General features: G+C 40.7%; 1 protein-coding gene across 1 annotated transcript; it reads right to left on the bottom strand.

Annotated features, from left to right (window-relative positions):
- Window positions 1-1,156: 1,156 nt before the first annotated feature.
- Window positions 1,157-4,405, bottom strand: id4 (inhibitor of DNA binding 4). Its single transcript, XM_042490840.1, has 3 exons — window positions 3,830-4,405; window positions 3,250-3,315; window positions 1,157-2,584 (listed from the first exon to the last, which is right to left on the bottom strand). The coding sequence occupies exons 1-2, from the start codon at window positions 4,199-4,201 to the stop codon at window positions 3,268-3,270; spliced, it is 420 nt and encodes a 139-aa protein (XP_042346774.1). The 5' UTR covers window positions 4,202-4,405; the 3' UTR covers window positions 1,157-2,584; window positions 3,250-3,267.
- Window positions 4,406-18,330: the final 13,925 nt, after the last annotated feature.

Raw genomic sequence — 18,330 nt, 5'->3', positions numbered from 1 at the left:
AACAAATCTATGGATTGGATAAAAGCAGATTTGAGTGCATTTAAGATTTTGTTTTTAAGCTTTCTAGCATCACAAATTATCAACAATTTAATATATATTACTCCCTTTCATCAAATCTTTAAACATTACCGATATCCATCTGTTTCTACCTGAATGTTTCCATAAACCCAATAAGGCCGCAATTAAAAGTGAATGTGAGTCTCAATTGTATGCGACAGCGATTACATTGAAGAGTTAACATTTTTAACATCAGCACCTCCTTACCAAACCCTTTTTTTACATCCTTGTAAGGGAGCGTGAGAATTTATCCCTGATCTCTACTCTCTGACGATGCAGGTAATCTAGGAAGTGGTGTTTACTGTTTATCTGTACTCATCAGAGATAGCTTCAGGTAAATGTGTCAGCTAAATGCTAAATGCTTCAGGTAACTTTAAATTGTGAATGTAAATATGTAAATATGAATGCTGTCAATTTTACATTTGTCTCTTTAGTCGGAAACATTCATTTATCTACAGAAATATTATTCCCTTTTGGCTTACATTGTACCTTTCACAGAGGCTTGTTTAAGTCCTACAGTGTCCATGAGATAAATAAAAGTGAGACAGGTAATTCCAGACATCATTTGGCCCATTTAGGTGTTTTATTTTATATTATCATTTTAATTTTGGAAAACAGTTCATTTAAACCAAGTGTATTATTATAATAAGTTATTTGTGCCCTTATTTTTTTATTTTGTTTAGACAGTTAAATTGAAATAGGAAATCTACCATAAAAATCTCACACAGACATCATTTGGAGTTAAGAATACGTCGGTTTTATAATTTAAAATGAAACCTGTTCACAGTAACACAAATCCGACTCCTTGGCTGTCACTTATACTTCTGCAGTCCTGCTGACGCTGTGGCAATGTGTGCAGTGGAATTATTAAAAGCCCACAAAACAAAAAGCTTTATCCTTAAATCCTGTAGAACAGGTTCAAGTTATTAGATGATATCTGCAACATTTAAATATTTTTATCCACCCTTTATTTCCAAAGAAATGCACATGATGTTTTGTTTTACCCTGCACCGCCCTCTTTCTTCTCATTATTTAACATGACAGCACTGAAAGCACCAAACCAAAGATGCCCCTTCAGACAAAACTTGAGACGACACAATTCTTCCTGGAAACTTTAATTGTTTTTGACAACTCCTCACAAGCCAGTGAAGGTCAAGTCCAACAGTGCAGCTGACAGTAATGTACAAGTGCCCTCTCACACTGGCAGGAGGGTGGTGAGGTAAATTCGGTGTTGAATGTCATGAAAAATATTTTTTTTTCTTTACTCTTTACATTAACAATGGCTGCTGATTCTCTGACAGAGAAATCTGTTCATATTAAAGACATCGCTTGTGTGAATACATTTGGTTGTTGTCCAAAAAGGAGTCTGTTAATGTTCACATATGTCATCAATTCATAACCAAAGTTTCACGTTGTCAATCATTAACTTCTCAAGGAGAAGCTCTGACTGCGCAAAAATGACAGAGACAGTGTTTGCAGTGATTTTTTTCAGGGTGTAAACACTAAAAAGTGCTCAAGATTTAATTTTTTTAACAAGAGTGCAATGTAACAGAATTAAATCAGGCCTTTCTTTTTTCTTTAAAAAAAAAAAAAAAGAAAATCAAACAGCAGGATGACCCATTGCTCCAAGCGGGTCATGGTTGTCAAAGTTAATGAGTACAAAACAATTCAAAGCAGAGCAGGGCAAATCATAAAAGAACTTGTGTTGAACTCCACCACATATCTACACAGGGAGGGCTGCTTCAGTGCACATTCAATATCTCTGCAATGAGCCTGACATGCTACATATTTAACTAGTCCAAAAACACTGCAAAGAGTTAACTGATATCATCATGTGAGGACATTATCGGCAGAGCATAACCATTCACTAAAGACTGAAAAGTTGGAACACAATATTTACATAACGACAAAAAAAGGTTTTTAATAAAAATATCTTATAATTACAATAGTCTATTTTAAGCATATAAGTCTTCCTTTCACATACTTTTCATAGAACATTTGCGCCTCTGTATGTACATTCTTAATTGTCTCGAATCAGAATTGTTCTTCTTTACAAATATCAAACATGTTTTTTTTCATAATTCCAGGGATGACATCCCTGTTCAACACAAATCATCTATTTTAAACAATAGATGTCCCAAAAAAACATGTACAATGATTTTTCGCAGTTTAGTAAAGCTTTGAACTGGAGTTAAGGTATTTCTTTGAGCACAATTCACAAAAAAAGGTTTCACAGCTGTTGATAGAAGAGGTTTCTGACAAAAACTTCTCAGCGTGGGGATCCCGGATTTTCGCTCTAATTTGAGAAATTTCAAGTGACAAGCAGTGAAGTTAAACAGGAGGAGGGAGAGGGTCTACACACTGACTCCTGGTTCAATGGGAGAAAGGAAAAAGCTGATAGTGATTTGATTTGGGTTGAATTCTTCCCAGCAGTTTTGAAATCCCCCTTGTGATTGTGCCTCCAGTTGGGTGTGAGTCCCTGGCGAAGCTTTGCTGGCTTTGGAGCGGCTCTGTGCAGCCTACACACCTGTGGAGGGGATGAATAGCAGTAAGGGAGGGGGGGTGAGCTGCAGAGCTCCAGACTGACTGGCGCCACCGACAAAACAGAGGCCATGCTTGATCAACAACCCAAAACAAACCAGGTCAAACAACAATCACAGCAGCTCCTCGGGGCTGTTGTGCAAGGCAGCTGAGATAGACTGTAAAAAAATACTGTAACACACACCAGGTACATGCTTTTTATTATCCAGGTGCGTTTAAATTCACTGCCGTAACATTAAAACCAGCTTGCATGGAGCTGAGAGGGACAGAGAGTGAATGAGAGAGAGAGTGAAGAAGGAGTGTGTGTGTGTGTGTGTGTGTGTGTGTGTGTCAGAATGAAAGAGAGGGCAAGCTGAGGTTTTAACCCTCTCTTCTTCCCAGATTGCTACACCAGTGACAGTTATTGCGCAAAGCACAGCTGCCTCTGAGGTCGATGCCAATTTTATGTTCCTCAATTATTATTTTCTCTGACATGTACCGGCCTCCCCAGAGCACTCCAGAGATTGACAATTTTACACCACATGTAGGCTAAAATCATCAAGTTAATGGGGATGCTTCACTGAAAAACACTGGCAGTGTTTTGTGGTGTGTAAATTAAACTTATGATAGTAAACAAAAAATAAAATAAAGACAAATTTTAAGTCAACTTACCAATGCAGTGCTTATTTCTCAGCGGCATAAAATAGAGTCCTCCGGCTTTTTGACTATTGATGTCCTCTACAAAAAAAGAAGAAAAAGAAATCATGGATATGACGAAATAAAGGCAAGGCCTACAGCTCTGGAAAATAAATGATATACAGCAGAGCAGCAGAAAATTAGCCGGCTATATCTCCTATAATAAATTCTCTTATAGCCTATTGAATAACAAATTGCCCTTATTGTGCGCAGTGGAGTGGGCTGCAGGCTGAGGTACTTCACCAATCCTGGGATAAGGTGGGCCTCTGACACACACTGTCATTATCATGCAAATCAGAAAGCCCCGCAATCAAGTGCGCAATCTAACCCACGCCGAATGCGTTTTTTACGCATGATTTTTCACGGCTGGGATGTGAGGTGTGCAGCATTTTGTTTTCTGATTTTAGTTTTTTTCCCACCCTAACATTGAAAGGACAATGACACATAACGGGCATGACGCGCTTTGTCTGAGTGGCGGACGGCAGTCTGGTATATCGGGGTCCCCGCTAAGTCCCGTTGGAAACGCGGAATGGAGAGTCGTCTCTTTAAAGCTTACCTGGTGGTGGTCAATGTTGAGCACCGTCAGCGGTGTCCGGCTGGGGTTGGAGGCTTGAGGAGGGCAGGTCCCGGTCCGCTGTTGTTTATGGAGGGAAGGGTGCGTCTCCAGGGCCAGCTGCAGGTCCAGGATGTAGTCTATGACATGCTGGAGGATCTCCACTTTGCTGACTTTCTTATCCTGTGGAATGGTGGGCACCAGGCGCTTCAGCCGGCTGTAGCAGTCGTTCATGTCGTACTGCAGGCAGAACAGGTCCTCCTCTTCCATCCTGCACCGGGCGATGTTGAGGCTCTGCTTCGACAGATAGTGCAGGGAGAGCTGGCTGCTGCTGGAGGAGGAGTCCTGGGGGTGGACTGGAGTAACAGCCTTCATCTTAGATAAGCAACGGCTCAGAGACACAGGCAACGAAAAAAAAAATCAAATAATTACTGGTAGCAGGAGGTATTTGAGATTACACCACGGCGCTGCAAACACGGTAGAAGCTGCTCTAATACAAATGAGAGAGAATACAATAAACCCGAAAGGCGGAATTCGAGTCTTGTCAACACATCCCGTGGAGCCGCACGCAGTTACTCTGACTTCAGCAGCAGGCTCGGTGTGAAAGGAATGAATAGATTTCCTACATTTATAGAGGAGAGGGGAGGCGCCAAGCCAGCCGGCTGACAGATCAGGGAGAGAAGCTGGTCAATCACCGGCAGCCCGCTGCCCACCGACCCAACAACGGAGCTGAGAAAAAGGCGTGTCTCATTCTGTGTGCGCTGCGGTGGGCTGCCTGTTGGTAGGAGGTGTGTGCGCGTGTGTTTGTGTGTGTGTGTGTGTGTTCGGTGTGTGTTAGAGAGCGAGAGGGGCGATTTTAAACAGTCAATTGCGCATTACTGTCGCCGTACAAAGAAAAAAAAGTCTCAAGTATCTTCCCGTCCAGCCACATGAGAGGCCTCTCTTGGAGATTTTCTGCATGATCCAGCCAGAGGCGATGATATATCTGCACAAAACACTAGGGTGATTAGCGTCCTATTGCATCTTTAGTGCCGTAGTCATTGATGCGTAATTACGCACAGCCTCGCTTGTATTGATCACTCCGGTGACACATGATCCCGAACCAAACCACCTGCATAGAGGGAAAAAAATGTAATCTCATAGCATCCAAATAATTTTACTCATCAATAAATGAACACTCACCTAACGTAGGTGATAATATTCAGAATTTGTTTGAGGACTTTAGAACTCTGAGGTGCGTTAATTTAATTGCAATAATAGCACATTTCCATACTGATGTGCTCCTTTCAAAGTCAACGGGGAGTTTTTTCTTACCTTGCAGTGTTATTTATGCAAAACTCTAGTAAATTGTAATCTTTCTCACTTGTATTTTTATCATTACTTCATAAAAGAAAATGGGGTTCTCAAGTACATATAGCCTCATCAACATCATCATCATCTCTGATTGAATAAAGTGTTATTATGACTTCATATAACAAACATTTTCATTTTCGCATCCTTGATTGCAGCTCTAGGGGAGCCAGGACGGGCCAATTTGGCGGCGCCTCCTCGCCACTCCTTCCTCCAGCTGTGTGTTATTGTGCCTCCCTACATTCCTCCGCTCTCCGGGACGCGTCGCCGCTCCGCTCCTTCCCTCAACAGCGCCTATCGAGTCGCCCCGCCGGGCAGACTGCCTGGCGCCACACATGTGGAGCTCCATTCACACTAACAGCTCCTCTCCTCTCCTCTCCTCTCATCTCATCTCCTCTCCTCCTCTCTTTTTTTCTTTCTTTCTTGTCAGGCAGGTTGCCAAGACAACATAGAAGCTACACTCAGCTTCAGCTCATCCTAAGTGTTTTCCATCCAGGGGCCCTGTGGTCTTAGTGTAGTAGGGATGACACCCACCTCAGCGCCTCTTTGGAGGTTTAATGTCCCAAACTTTATGGGAACCACCACGGCTCCTCTGCCATGAATATTGAAAGGCTTAAATGGCTTTAAATGGGTATTTTCTTCCTCTCTGTCCTCCTCCCTCTGTCTTTCACGTCCTCTCTGTTTTCTGTTGCCATGGGATGTGACTGCTCTGCTCAGTAATGTGTACAACAATGTTTGGTTCAGGGACAACTTCAAAGGGGTCAGTAGTATGAATCTTTGATTTCCACTGGCAACATGGCGAGTGAACTCTCGCCCATGACAAGCAGATGATGGACGAGGTCTGAGAGGAAAACAACTGTCCAGTTTAGCCTCCACAATGACTCACTAATGCTTACATTTTGACCATTTATGTTCATATGAAACAGAAAGTTGGAGATTCTACACAGAGTCTGGATTTCAGACTTTTGGCCTCCTCTTGGAAAGGTAATGGATTGAAAAAGGTTGCTGCCAAGAATAGTTTTTCCATCTAAAATTACTCATTATAACAGGCAAAACAGACCAAAGACAGTATAAAACAAGACATTTAAATGGCATAAAGTGCATTTCCATCCACCTGTTCTAATCCACATGTTCAATTTATGAAACCAAAAAAGGAAAAAATAAATAAATATATATAAAAGTTTTTATGCTTTTTAGTTTTTTTTAATTACATGGTAGAAGGTGGTATGTCGATAAACAATACAACAAAGTGCAACTGCAAAATAATCATGATGTTGCCTACATGAAGCACGTCACTATACACCTCTCAAACTTTGGCTCCACCAAATAGTCGGGACATGGCAGGACACTTTAACCTTCCACAAACTGTAGCAAACAAATATAAATGCAATATTTACATGATATTTTCCTCATGGTTTTCCATCGTGTGAGGTTTGACTGGTACACATTCAATGAGTCGTCTCACACTGTCTTTTTCTGCGCTGGTTACACTCGACTTCAGAATTACTGGCACCAACTGTTTATCTCAGTGTGCCCAGTTGCAACTATACATATAATGGTAGGCCAGTGGATGAAAAGCCACAATAATTAACATTTTCTATTGTCAATTTTCTGGAAACTTGGTTAAAAATTTGTGCTGCATTTAGATAGAAACTTGACTACTTAATGTGGGCGTGGTTGGTGACTCATAAGGGCCAGATAAACCACACTGACATCAAAGAACTGTTAACAATGACCAACTGATGCGTTGCATTTTGTCATCTATATCACTGTTTCTGCTAAAGAACTTAATATCTAAAAAAAATGTTTTGATCTCCTCACACCATCTTGACTTTGGTTATTTGTTTGCTCTCCTTAAGTCAGTTTCTCTTCTTATTCACTAAACTGGACTTCCAATCAGAGGACCAACTTGTGCCAACAGTGCGGGGGACAAACTGCCAAAAATAGGGTGACAGATGCTCACAGACAGCTCAACATTGACATATGGCCAATCCTTGGCCACCATACACATATTTTTTCCTGCATTTTTCTTTTTGGGTTTTCATTTCAGAAATCTGAAATTTGAAGACCTGCTTACATTTCATATGGCAACATTCTACAGTCAAATCTTTGAACGTGAACTTTGACCTGCAATTTTGTGCCATTCACATAAAGCAAGCCATCTTAGTAACATTGCCACTATAAAGCTATCATAGCTTTTTAGGATAACTGCTTATCCTCCATCTATCCAAGTCAGAAATCTGACTTCAGGAGGTGTTCCAGTTGAAATTGCCAGCTGGGAACTCAGAAATTCCAACTTCGTAAAGCAAATTGAAAACACCATGTATTTTTCCATTCAGCGTTACACATTTTCTCTATGTGGCCAAGCTTCTAGTGTCACATATTTCAAGAGGATGCGCGCATGAATTTTGATGTGCCTTAATATAACCTCTTTGTCTTTGACAGTGGATGTATTTTGGGTTTGATGGTTCAAAGAACAACCTTGGTAAAATCACAGAGTTTGTTGTGTCCTCTGTGTGTGTAAATAGGAATGTAAACACACTTTGACTCTTTGTGCTCAGTAACCTTGTTATATTCTATTCTCGTCTGTCTTTAACCCGTGCCCAGTCAATGACGCATAGATCGACCTAAAGTTTAACACCAGCAATAATTCAAAGTTGCACAGAACAAAGAAGGAAATCTGAGTGTGCATTATCTTCTGCCCTGCTGTCTTTGTGTTTGTTTTCTCGTGCTTCCTTTGCATGCACTTCTCTAATTGTGGCCCTTCTGGCTCTACTTCCCTAAAGGTTTATAGCCGTGCTGACTGGGGACCGGAGCCAGGTAACTAGAGACTCATTACCAGACCAGACAGGTGAAGCTCTATGTTTGTTGTGGCTACACATTGTGGAGATCAGTCTACTAACTTAACCAGTCTGCTCTCTCTGACACAAATGTGTGTGTGCAGCTCAGAGGAGAAACTGTGAGTGACTGAAGCTAGAGAGAGTCTTGCATTAGTAGTATTTCAAATCTTTGCGGTGGGCCAACTATGCAGCAACCATGCACAAAGTGGAAATTGCACGATGGCCACATCTGTGCAAGAGGTTTCCCTGGGATGTGGTTAAAGTTGCAATGGGTGGTGACACACAAACACACACTCTCTTGGGTGACAAAGATGACACCTCTTATTCTCTAATGACATTAAAACAGGAGATAATTCACTTCAATGAGCATTCTATGTAGGTGACCAGCAATAAGGGCTACTGCTTTACACCACCTTTTTTCTATTAAAAATCTTGGTTTGGAATTGATTTTATTTCAGCATCATGAGGATGACAATTTGGTTTTGATGAAATAATTAAATCCACCAGCTAACAAGATTAAGTGGAGGGCTCACTCATTAGCCACAAATGCTGCCGTCACCTCGGAAATATTGTATTTACAAGTAACGAGCACATGAGCGACCCTCCACAGTTGGGGAATTTTGCTGATACCTGAGTATTTTGATAAAAAGCAACTCAATAAAATAGCTTATACAAGTAACAAATACATATTTTCACAACTGTTTGTATATTTTTTCTGACACTTTGTACAAAAGTGGGGTTTGCAGACATTTATTGAATGTTCACCTGTATTTTTTTTTAATCAGATACTGAATGAACAAAGAGCCATGTGCAAACTAATATTCATACAAATATTTACACATGTATTTTCTGTGTCATTATGTACCTATATATTGATGTTGTTCATGTTTGTTGAAGATGGCGTCTTGCAGTGTCACTCTAGCCTTATGAAGAGCTGTGTTGCCCAGAACTTCACTGCTACTTTTGGTGCATTAAATAGGTGAAAACTTGAGCCCTGCAGTGTCTGGGCCTTTTTTTTGCCTTTGAAATATTCTCAGAACTTACTGTGTAGCCCTGTGGCTTTACTCTCTTTCTTCCAAGTCCTTTCCTTTTTTTTGTTGTGTGGCTGTACAATACTGAGTCATAGAGCCCCAGCCCCCCACAGATGTTGACAATAAGTTTTTCCTCCATTTGTGATTTTCAGTGATGTCAGGAGAATCTAAATCAGAGGTTAATACTAATAGGTTTTTGCCACACAGTGTCATGCAAATTTCTCTCTCAAGTTGAGACATTTCAACTTGCATGGACACAAATTTAGGTCCATATGCATCTTTGCAATGAATTTGTAAGTAAATGCTGCACAAAAATTCAGCTCCCATTTTGTATGAGCACACCTTAATATGGAACACTATTAAATAATAGCTACTTTTTCTAACTACTTGGACAGAGACCAGTAAAAGGCCCTCAATGCCCCTTCAGAGCAAGACCCCAAGCCCGAAAGAGGCACAAATTGACTACAGTAGTATCATACACATATGTAGTCTTAAATATGGTTGTTTTGCATCTCTTTGTAGTTCTTTTACATTTTCTGTCTGACACCACAGTAATTTCTCAGAAACTTTCACTACACACACTTCTAAACTCAGCCCCAGCTGTGCAGGTTAGCTGTCTGCTTGTGGTTTTGATGGGTGACAAAAAAGTCTCTCCAGCTGACACAGTTAGCCCAACAGTTCTCAGAGCAGAAAAGACAATAGCTCGTAAATAATACCCAACAGGTGGATTGGCTTTCTGTTATTGCGTCTGTCTGGTTGAGCTGGGTGGTGACACTCAGTGCTTGCACAACAGTCTTCAAAGTATATCTACCACTTGCATGCACTGTTTTTTTTTTAACTCTTTATCAGGTGTAGGAGAGCTACTTGTATCTTCAGAACCCAGATCTGTCCGTGTCGGCTGGCTCAGCTGTGGTTGTGACGGGTGGTGCCACACTTTTTTTTTCTTTCTCTCTCTCTTTCTCTCCAGGTGACACAGTTTGCACAATATGCCTTATTCCCTGATGGCCTCCCAGCTTAACACAACAGCTCTCTGTGTTTCATTTACACAGGTGCATTCACTGTTTACTCGGTGCAACCTGAGTAACCACCCACACACACACACACACACACACACATGCATCGTGAGGGGTACCTGTGAGATATGTAACATTTTTTAAAAAAGAGGGAGTGATTTTTCCGTATCTAAATGGACTTCTTTTAGCTTTTTCACAGTCAAAAAGAGTAAAAATAGAATAAAAAGGAAAGAAACTCCACATAAACAATTCTCTCCGCAGATAGCCGCACCATGTGCCACTCCACCTGTGGGGGTTTGTGTTTAGTAGCCATGATCTATTCTCATATTAACTGTGCTAAAAGGGGGAGCTGTGTTCTGGGCCACACTCATTTAGGTCAGAAGCAGTTGAGTCAAGTCTAAAAGCATTATTCACTGGCTTCTTGTCATCGCCACTGGGAGTTTTTCATAACTCCCCCAGCTGCTACTTTCACTTCCCCATTTCCCACCGTGGTCACATCAAACACTCCTGACCTGGCGTTTTGGATGCTCGCTAAATTTCGCTGTGGCCTGTTTGTACTCCAAACTGTGGAGAGACCCAACAACATGTAGGTGCAGGCACATAATTTTGTGTGTGTGTGTGTGTGTGTGTGTGTGTGTGTGTGTGTTTGTGTGTGTGAGTGACAACAGGTGCACCTTTGTTGCATACAGTTGTACAGCTGCTGCCCTGCTTGTTGTCTCCTCTGCTAACATCAAAACCTAAATCCTCTCTTCTTTTAGATTAAGCTTTGTACAATATTTTATTAGGCGTTTAAAAAAAAAAAACAGCTTAAAATTTCCCCAGAACTGAGCAGACAAATCAGCTGAGCTCTTACTTTCTTTGCTGAGGATGCAAGTTTCTGATACAAAGTTGAGCCACAAAGAGAGACAAGAGGGCAAAAGGACATGATATCAATGAGGTCAAAGTTGTGTCCTCATGTTGAGAGCACATGGCAAACTCCAGGGCTGAAAAATTAAGCCAATGCGAAAGTGCCAAAAACTGCAGTCCCTCTAATGAACACTTCAAGTTGGTTCCAACAGAACATCAATCCCAATAGAGCCCCATGTTAAAATGCCCAACTTTCAGCAGAAATAAACATGTTTAAAGCCTGGTATAAAAACATTTTTGGTCTCTGTAACTAATTTCAATATTCATGACAACTTAATGAGGAAGTAATTTATGTATAACTCACCCATTTACATTTTATTAAAGCTTAAAGGGACAGTTACAAGGTACAATGCGAAAGTATTAGTAATTTTTTAAACATAATTTAAAATATCTAAAATAGTTCAACTCCAAATAAAAAATACATATTTTCTCTTTTACCTGTAGGGCTATTGATTGGTGGGAGTTTCTGAGTATTAGATTTCCTCCTAATAAAATGGAATTAGATGGCTCTTGGCTTGTGTTGCTCAAAGCGCCAAAAAATTGAATTTGAAAAACTCAACAGCAATGTTTCCTTCCAGTTACTCAAGACAATCCACAGATCCTGTTGTGAGCAGTTTCATGTGGGAACAGTTTTCTTACTACCAAATTCCTCCTGCCAACCATATCACTGGTCAAAAGGAAGCGTGCATTTACTGCGAGTTCAGCTATTACTACAGAGCTTCCTAATGTTACAGCTCGGCTGAAAGCGGACGCTGTGTTTACATCTCTCACTGTCATGAGCACAAACCTCTTGTCCATGAGTAGATGCATGCTTCCATCTCTGCAATAATGCGGTAACCACATCAACCATATATAATCTTTTGTTTTTCATGCTACCCCTCCATGCTCACCTCACCCCATACATCACATATGATGTAAAAGAACTAATATCAGTATCAGATGACATAATATAGACCTGTTCTCAAACAAAAAAGAAAGTCAGCTGTTTTTTTCTGTGTGTTGCAGAACAGATTTGCAAATATTGAACTTACATAAGCAACAAACAGTTATTACATATGCTATTTGGTTAAATGTGTTTGCTAATTGATTAAAGTAAAATTAACTTCCATTTGAGGTTTTCAAGAACAAAAAAGACCCAGATGTTTTTTATTTCTCTCTCCTAGTTGCCGTTGTGTTAATTACGTTATTTTTTGCTGGCTAAAGACAAGACAACTATTTTCCCTTATTCATGAAAAGTCAGATTTAGTTGTCTGTGTTGAAAGCCAAGATGTATCAATTTCTTTGAGCTTGGTCTGCAGTGATATCCCTTTCCATCACTTGCACTGATTACATATCTTCTATATCTTATATCTGACTGCTGTGATCTTGGAAAACTTGTGTGGCTGAAATGCACCTTGTGTTACTATGACGACCAGCAACTGTGAGCTGTGGTCACCAGTAATGAATACAGTGTTTAGAGCTAATTGCCAAACTTTAATATTTAAAGATTGAATAGATTAATGTAGATAATGTAAATGCTGCCTGTCTTTTGATGTGGATAACTCTAAATATATATACTGGCAGATACAATATGTCTATTAGATTTGTCCATTTTTCCACTCAAAGTTATGGTGCACAGAGGTGTGCACGTGAATTGAGAAACTGGTCAAGTTTCCTTGAGATTATTTGCCAAACTTGTCCAAAAGGCAGCACAGTAGACTCCCTAACTCAAACTGCGGTATGTTCAGAAATAGTAGGAGACTAACATTATCTCAGCAGTGAGAAATGAGCTCTAAATGAGTCCCATTGAGCTATTAAGCTAAATAATGAGTTGCACAGTCTGGTGGTTTGGTGGAGAAATCTGATTCAAAAGATATGAAAAAAAATAAGAAAGAAATGGCAAACTCTTAAAGGAGTTGGACATAAATCTTCTGAGGGTGGGGGTAAGTAGTTACTGTGTGAATTAACTCTCTAACCTTATTATGCACCTGAAATTGCAACCAAATATCCAGATTAAATGTTGGCACCGCACATTTCTGCTAAGTATTAATATGTTAAACTTGTACATTACTATTTAACATATATGTTGAAACTTTACATTTCTTTATGTTTTAGCAACCCTGTGGTTAATGTGTTTTTGTATTTAGGCACAAAGTCCACTTGGTTATAGTAGAAAAGATCATGTTTTGGCTTAAACAACCACATTTGGTGACACAAAAGCAACTGGAAATATAGTGACTGGGTGTTAAGAAGCAGCTAGTGTTGTTGTTTGTTGGTTTCGAGCAGTGGTCTCCTTGCTGTCATGCCATCCACCATCCCCTCCACTTCCCAGTGACAAAGTCAGCTCATATACTATATTACTCAAATATACATTGTTCTGCTGTATATTTATATATAGAGCACTATTGCACCAATTGTTAAGATTTTTGCACAGATTGAGTGTGCGGATGCTGGAAGCCCCTTTACTGGCAAAATGCGATGACGCGGCACCACAAAATACTGCAGAAGCAGTGCTCAAACATCAACCCAGATTAGTCTGTAGTGAGTTTAAATGAGTGACTTAATATGTTAGAGATATACAGAAAGAGGTAACCACCTTGAAGTTCTCACAGGCTTCCATCCATGCTGCTGTCTACTGTTTACCAACATGCCAACATGATCTGCGGCCTGTCCATGATGTTGAATGTGAATATTTAAACAAAAAATTCCCAGAAAGGCATACTCTGCTGCAGAGTCGTGTACACAGCTCTGGTCTACTAAACCCTTTTTTTTTAGCTGGTTTATCCGTGCTTAAAAAACCTAATATTGGCGTAAAAAGGGTATTAGATCTGATCAGTCAAACACTGAGCAGAGGGACTCCTTCTGTCTGACTAGTCTTCAGTGGAGATGTTGAATCCACAGAAACGGGGATGAGAGGAGCACTAGAAATAAAAGAGTCTAATTCCTTAGAGAAAGTATTCAGAGAAAGGACTGATGACAACACCAGTGTCAGAGTTAATGAGGGACTCGACCCTGTGACCTGCAGGGTCATTAGGGGGTCTATGATGCAGTGTGGGGATGGATTACAGGCCTTATGTTACTGCTCGCCTACTTAGCACACCAGACTGTTGAACCTGAAAAGGTAGCAGTTGATAGATTGACTGGTGTTGGATGATTGATTCGGGACAGCTAATAACACAACATGGTGAAAAGCTGCAAACACTTTGTTTTTTGTAACATTAGATCGCCAATATATTTGGATGTAAAAACACCTTTTCCTGTTTATTTTTTGCTCCGGAATGTTGACATTCCAATGTGAACTCTTTCATTAAGAAAAACACCCATACATAGGTGCATAGTTTACGCGCGCTTTTCTTGCCTGGATAAAATACCTCCCTTTCACTCTGTTCTTCCCAGAACCTCCCACCACAGCTCCCCCACCTTCCCACCCCTTCCAAAGTTTTTCTTTTTTTTTTACTTGGAGGGACTTTAAGGAAGAATGTCATTCAAGGCATTCAACCGCGCCCCCCCAAATCTCTGCTGCAAACATGTTCCCACTGATTCTCTCAAAGAATTAATTGCTCCAAATAATCTCACCATCTGGTTGTCGAGGTCCATACCTACGAGGCTGCTTGCATTGCGGAGGTTGGGGCCTATTCAGACTCCTGCAATGCTGCTGTGTTGGGGGAGACAGGGAGAAAGAGAGAGAGAGAGAGAGAGAGAGAGAGAGAGAGAGGTGGTGAGGCTTGCCAGGAGGCTGAAAAGAGGAGGGAATGACAAAGACCACCATCTGCTCCTTGTCTTTCTTGTTGGCGACCCCGGACGCCAGCAGAGACCCCGCATCTCTATGATCCAACAGCACACCACTGACTGGAATGTTATTGAGAGAAAGGATGCGGAGAAGGAGGATGGCAGTAAGTGAGAAAGAATGAAAGAAAGACGTGAGAGGACGCTACTCCTCTCATCATGTTTCCCCATTTTTGCATTCCATTAAACTGTCATCCAAATGTCATGCAAACTTTTGAATCACTGCATTGTGATACCCTTGAAAATAACATGTACTTTGTTTAAATTTATATAACAGTATGTCAATCCCAGTTCTGCAGACGTTATTTTTCTTCTTGCAGTCATTGTTTATTTTTTATTTTTTGAATGGCATCTTTTTTAATTCTTGGGCACCTGCCTTTATATTATGTTTAGGGACACTACCTTTAATATGTTACTTACAATTAAGTAGCAGTTGACTTTTTTTTCTCTCAACAAAGAAATTTAGTAAGTTAAATTCAATTAGTTCAATTAGTAAATTCAACCCCCCCACCCCCCAATATGCAGGATGCTAATACCAGTGTAAGCCAGGTTGGCCATTGTTAGAAATACCAGTTGATAATGACGCATTACGTTGCATTTTATGCACACAAACACTGTAGCAACAGGTCCACAGATTTGAAGTTGGACAGGACCATGTGTGTGACTGTTTCAGTGACACATAAATAAGACAGAAGTGGTAACAAACTGTTTATTACTAAAGCCATATTGGATTCAGGGTGCATTTTGTTTGAAATTTCTGACAGTTAACTTGGAAATTCGGACTTCCTGGTAATGGTACTTGATCAACACGATCTGGGCTTGTATAGGGGAAAAATGTCTTAACGTTTGGTATTCTACAGTTTTTCCAAAAACAGCCCACCTGTGGAGCCAAGAGATGAGATTACGTTGTGCCTGCTCTCTATAATGAGAACAGGGGACACATGCAGGTGGACCCCCCTCCCTAACCCATCCTCCCTCCATCCCTTTACATCCCTTTTCTCATCCCTTCATTTCAGCACTCTACAGGAGGCAGTTCATCCGTTTCCCCATTTAATCTCTGAATACATTTGAATAATTACTTTATTTTTCACTTTTTGACCTTGAGGATGAGGATGATCCCTACAACATCTCCAAAATATGTTTTTTTCTCTGCCTATTGCCACATATTGGAGCATCTTTTCCCTTTTCCCATTCAATTAGGGCTCTTTACAAACAAAAACAACTGCGTGTGTGTTGTGGGGGGTGGAGGTTAAGATCCACTCGCGGTGTTGGAATGTGTAGTATGTGGTGGAAACGAGGCTGAATGAAGGTTTCGTGCCCTATAGTTTGCGCAGTGTGGGCGGCTGGTCTTGAGTGAGCAGCGTGTGTATGTGTGTGTTCTTTGTGCTCCAGGGTGTTGGTGCCCTCTCCACCTCCACCCCCCTGGGAAAGTGTAACAGGTGTGCCTTCCAGTGCAGCAGCAGCAGCAGCAGCAGGGCCGAGGGGCTGAAGGTGGGCGTGCAGGGTGCTCCGACCTCCCTCTGGGTGCTGTGGCCCAGCATGCATCCTGTCCATGAAATCAGTCCCTGACCACCAGCCTCTGGCTCCAGCTCCATTCCTGAGAAAAAAAGCCAAAGAATGTGGTAGCTAATTACTGCATTAACATGACAATCCAACAGGCAGGTCACACACGTTCTGCACTGAAAATAGTTTCTCTGCAGCGCTGCGGGCATCATGAGGCAAATTCACAACACACTTAACTCCTCTCTATCTGCTCACTTCTTACATTACATTATGTATGATTAAATTTGTTTATATCACGGTTTTATACAAACCAACTTACAATGTGTGCATTTAATCCATAGGGACTGTTTGGTGCATTTTACATGCTTTTCATTCTTCATTTTTGATCATTTTGGTTGTTTTCATGCATATGGCATACATTTTGGCAAGACTGTGTATATTTGTTCTTAGAATTTCCAACTCAACTCCTTCAATAAGTCTAAAATATACCTTGTAAACAACAATGTTACATTCATTCATTTTCACTATTTTTCACCTGATGACGTCTTTTTTTTGTCTTCCCCACCATATTTGGCTATGTCCAATGGGTGCACTGTCACTATCAGTGTTGCTGCAAATCAATGACATATCCCAGGCTGTGGTCATAAAAAAAAAAAAAACTACTTTGCATATAGTATATTGAAAATAATTTATTTGTGTGTGTGTTTGTGTGTCTGTCATCTAAAAACATAGTGACATCATGAAAAAAAAACTTGCATTTAAAGGGTTAAAATTCTGAAAATTAATTGAAAATTTGCTATTCATGATTAGGACTGATGTTGGCTAAACAAATGGACTGTTTGTATGCAGAGCGATACGAGTGTGTGCAATATTAAAGGAGGCCCAAAGGGCTAATCATGTGGGTACAACCCAAAAATTGCATCAAGCAAGTGCATAAACTGTATTAAACTCTAATATCTAAAATCTCCTTCAAGTACCAGAGAGAAGCAGTAACAGACAGATAACATTTTTAACAGTAGAATATTTAATTTTATGGGCCAAGGTTCAGACTGAACAGTTTTCACTTTGCAATGGTAAAAATGCCTGCAATCAATTCTATCACCAAAAGAGTAATAGTTTAGAATTTTTAGAGTTTATCATCAAAGAGTTGTTTAATTTTTTTAATGAAAAATTTCGAGCTTTCCCTATATTTTTTGTTTGTGGGCTGTTGGTTTTACAAAAGTAATTTTAGCAATGGGTTTGTGCAACTGATTGATGAATGTTGTTTTTTTTTTAATTGTTGTCAGTCAGTCAGTCATTTTCTGTAACTGCTTGTCCTCGCATGGGTCGCGGGGGGGCTGGAGCCAATCCCAGCTGTCATCGGGCGGAAGGCAGGGTACACCCTGGACAGTTCGCCAGACTATCGCAGGGCCGACACATATAGACAGACAACCACACACACTCACAGTCACACCTGCACAGTCTCACCAATCAGCCTGAGCTGCTTGTCTTTGGACTGTGGGAGGAAGCCAGAGACCCTGGCGAGAACCCATGCAGACACAGGGAGAACATGCAAACTCCGCACAGAAGGGCCCCCGCCCACGGACCAAACCTCGTTCCAACCGGGTTTCGAATCAGGGACCCTTTTGCTGTGAGGCAACAGTGCTAACCACAACGCCACCGTGCCGCCCCACACAAACATATACTTTTGCAAAATGCAAGTAGCACACCCTGAATGTGCCTTAGCAAGTATGTGCATGTGAGCGCTGCTTGAGGAGAGTTTGAAGACATGAGACTATTTGTACTGACAAATGTTTCATTGTAATGTTTTTGCAAAAATTGCATGTGTTTAGAAATCCCTGAGCATAAGAATGGATAAATGAGACTGGGATTATACTGCAGGAGTTGTGTTTTGAAGACATTTTGAAACTGATGTTTTGATATAGTTTCGCTGCTGTTAAATGTGGACCATTTAATTTAGTTCATCAAGAATGTTGCCATTTCTGGATTCTCCATTCCCTGTTGAGGCGTGCAAGCAAATCAAAGTTTTCTTTACAAATTTAAGGTGACACAGGGTGAATAATTGATGAAAAAATGGTAATTTTGGGAATGATGTA

The sequence above is a fragment of the Plectropomus leopardus genome, chromosome 7 (genome assembly GCF_008729295.1).
Source record: "Plectropomus leopardus isolate mb chromosome 7, YSFRI_Pleo_2.0, whole genome shotgun sequence".
In the NCBI taxonomy this organism is placed as follows: Eukaryota; Metazoa; Chordata; class Actinopteri; order Perciformes; family Serranidae; genus Plectropomus; species Plectropomus leopardus.
Note: the sequence above shows the minus strand (reverse complement) of the source record. Positions and strands in the feature narration are given on the sequence as shown.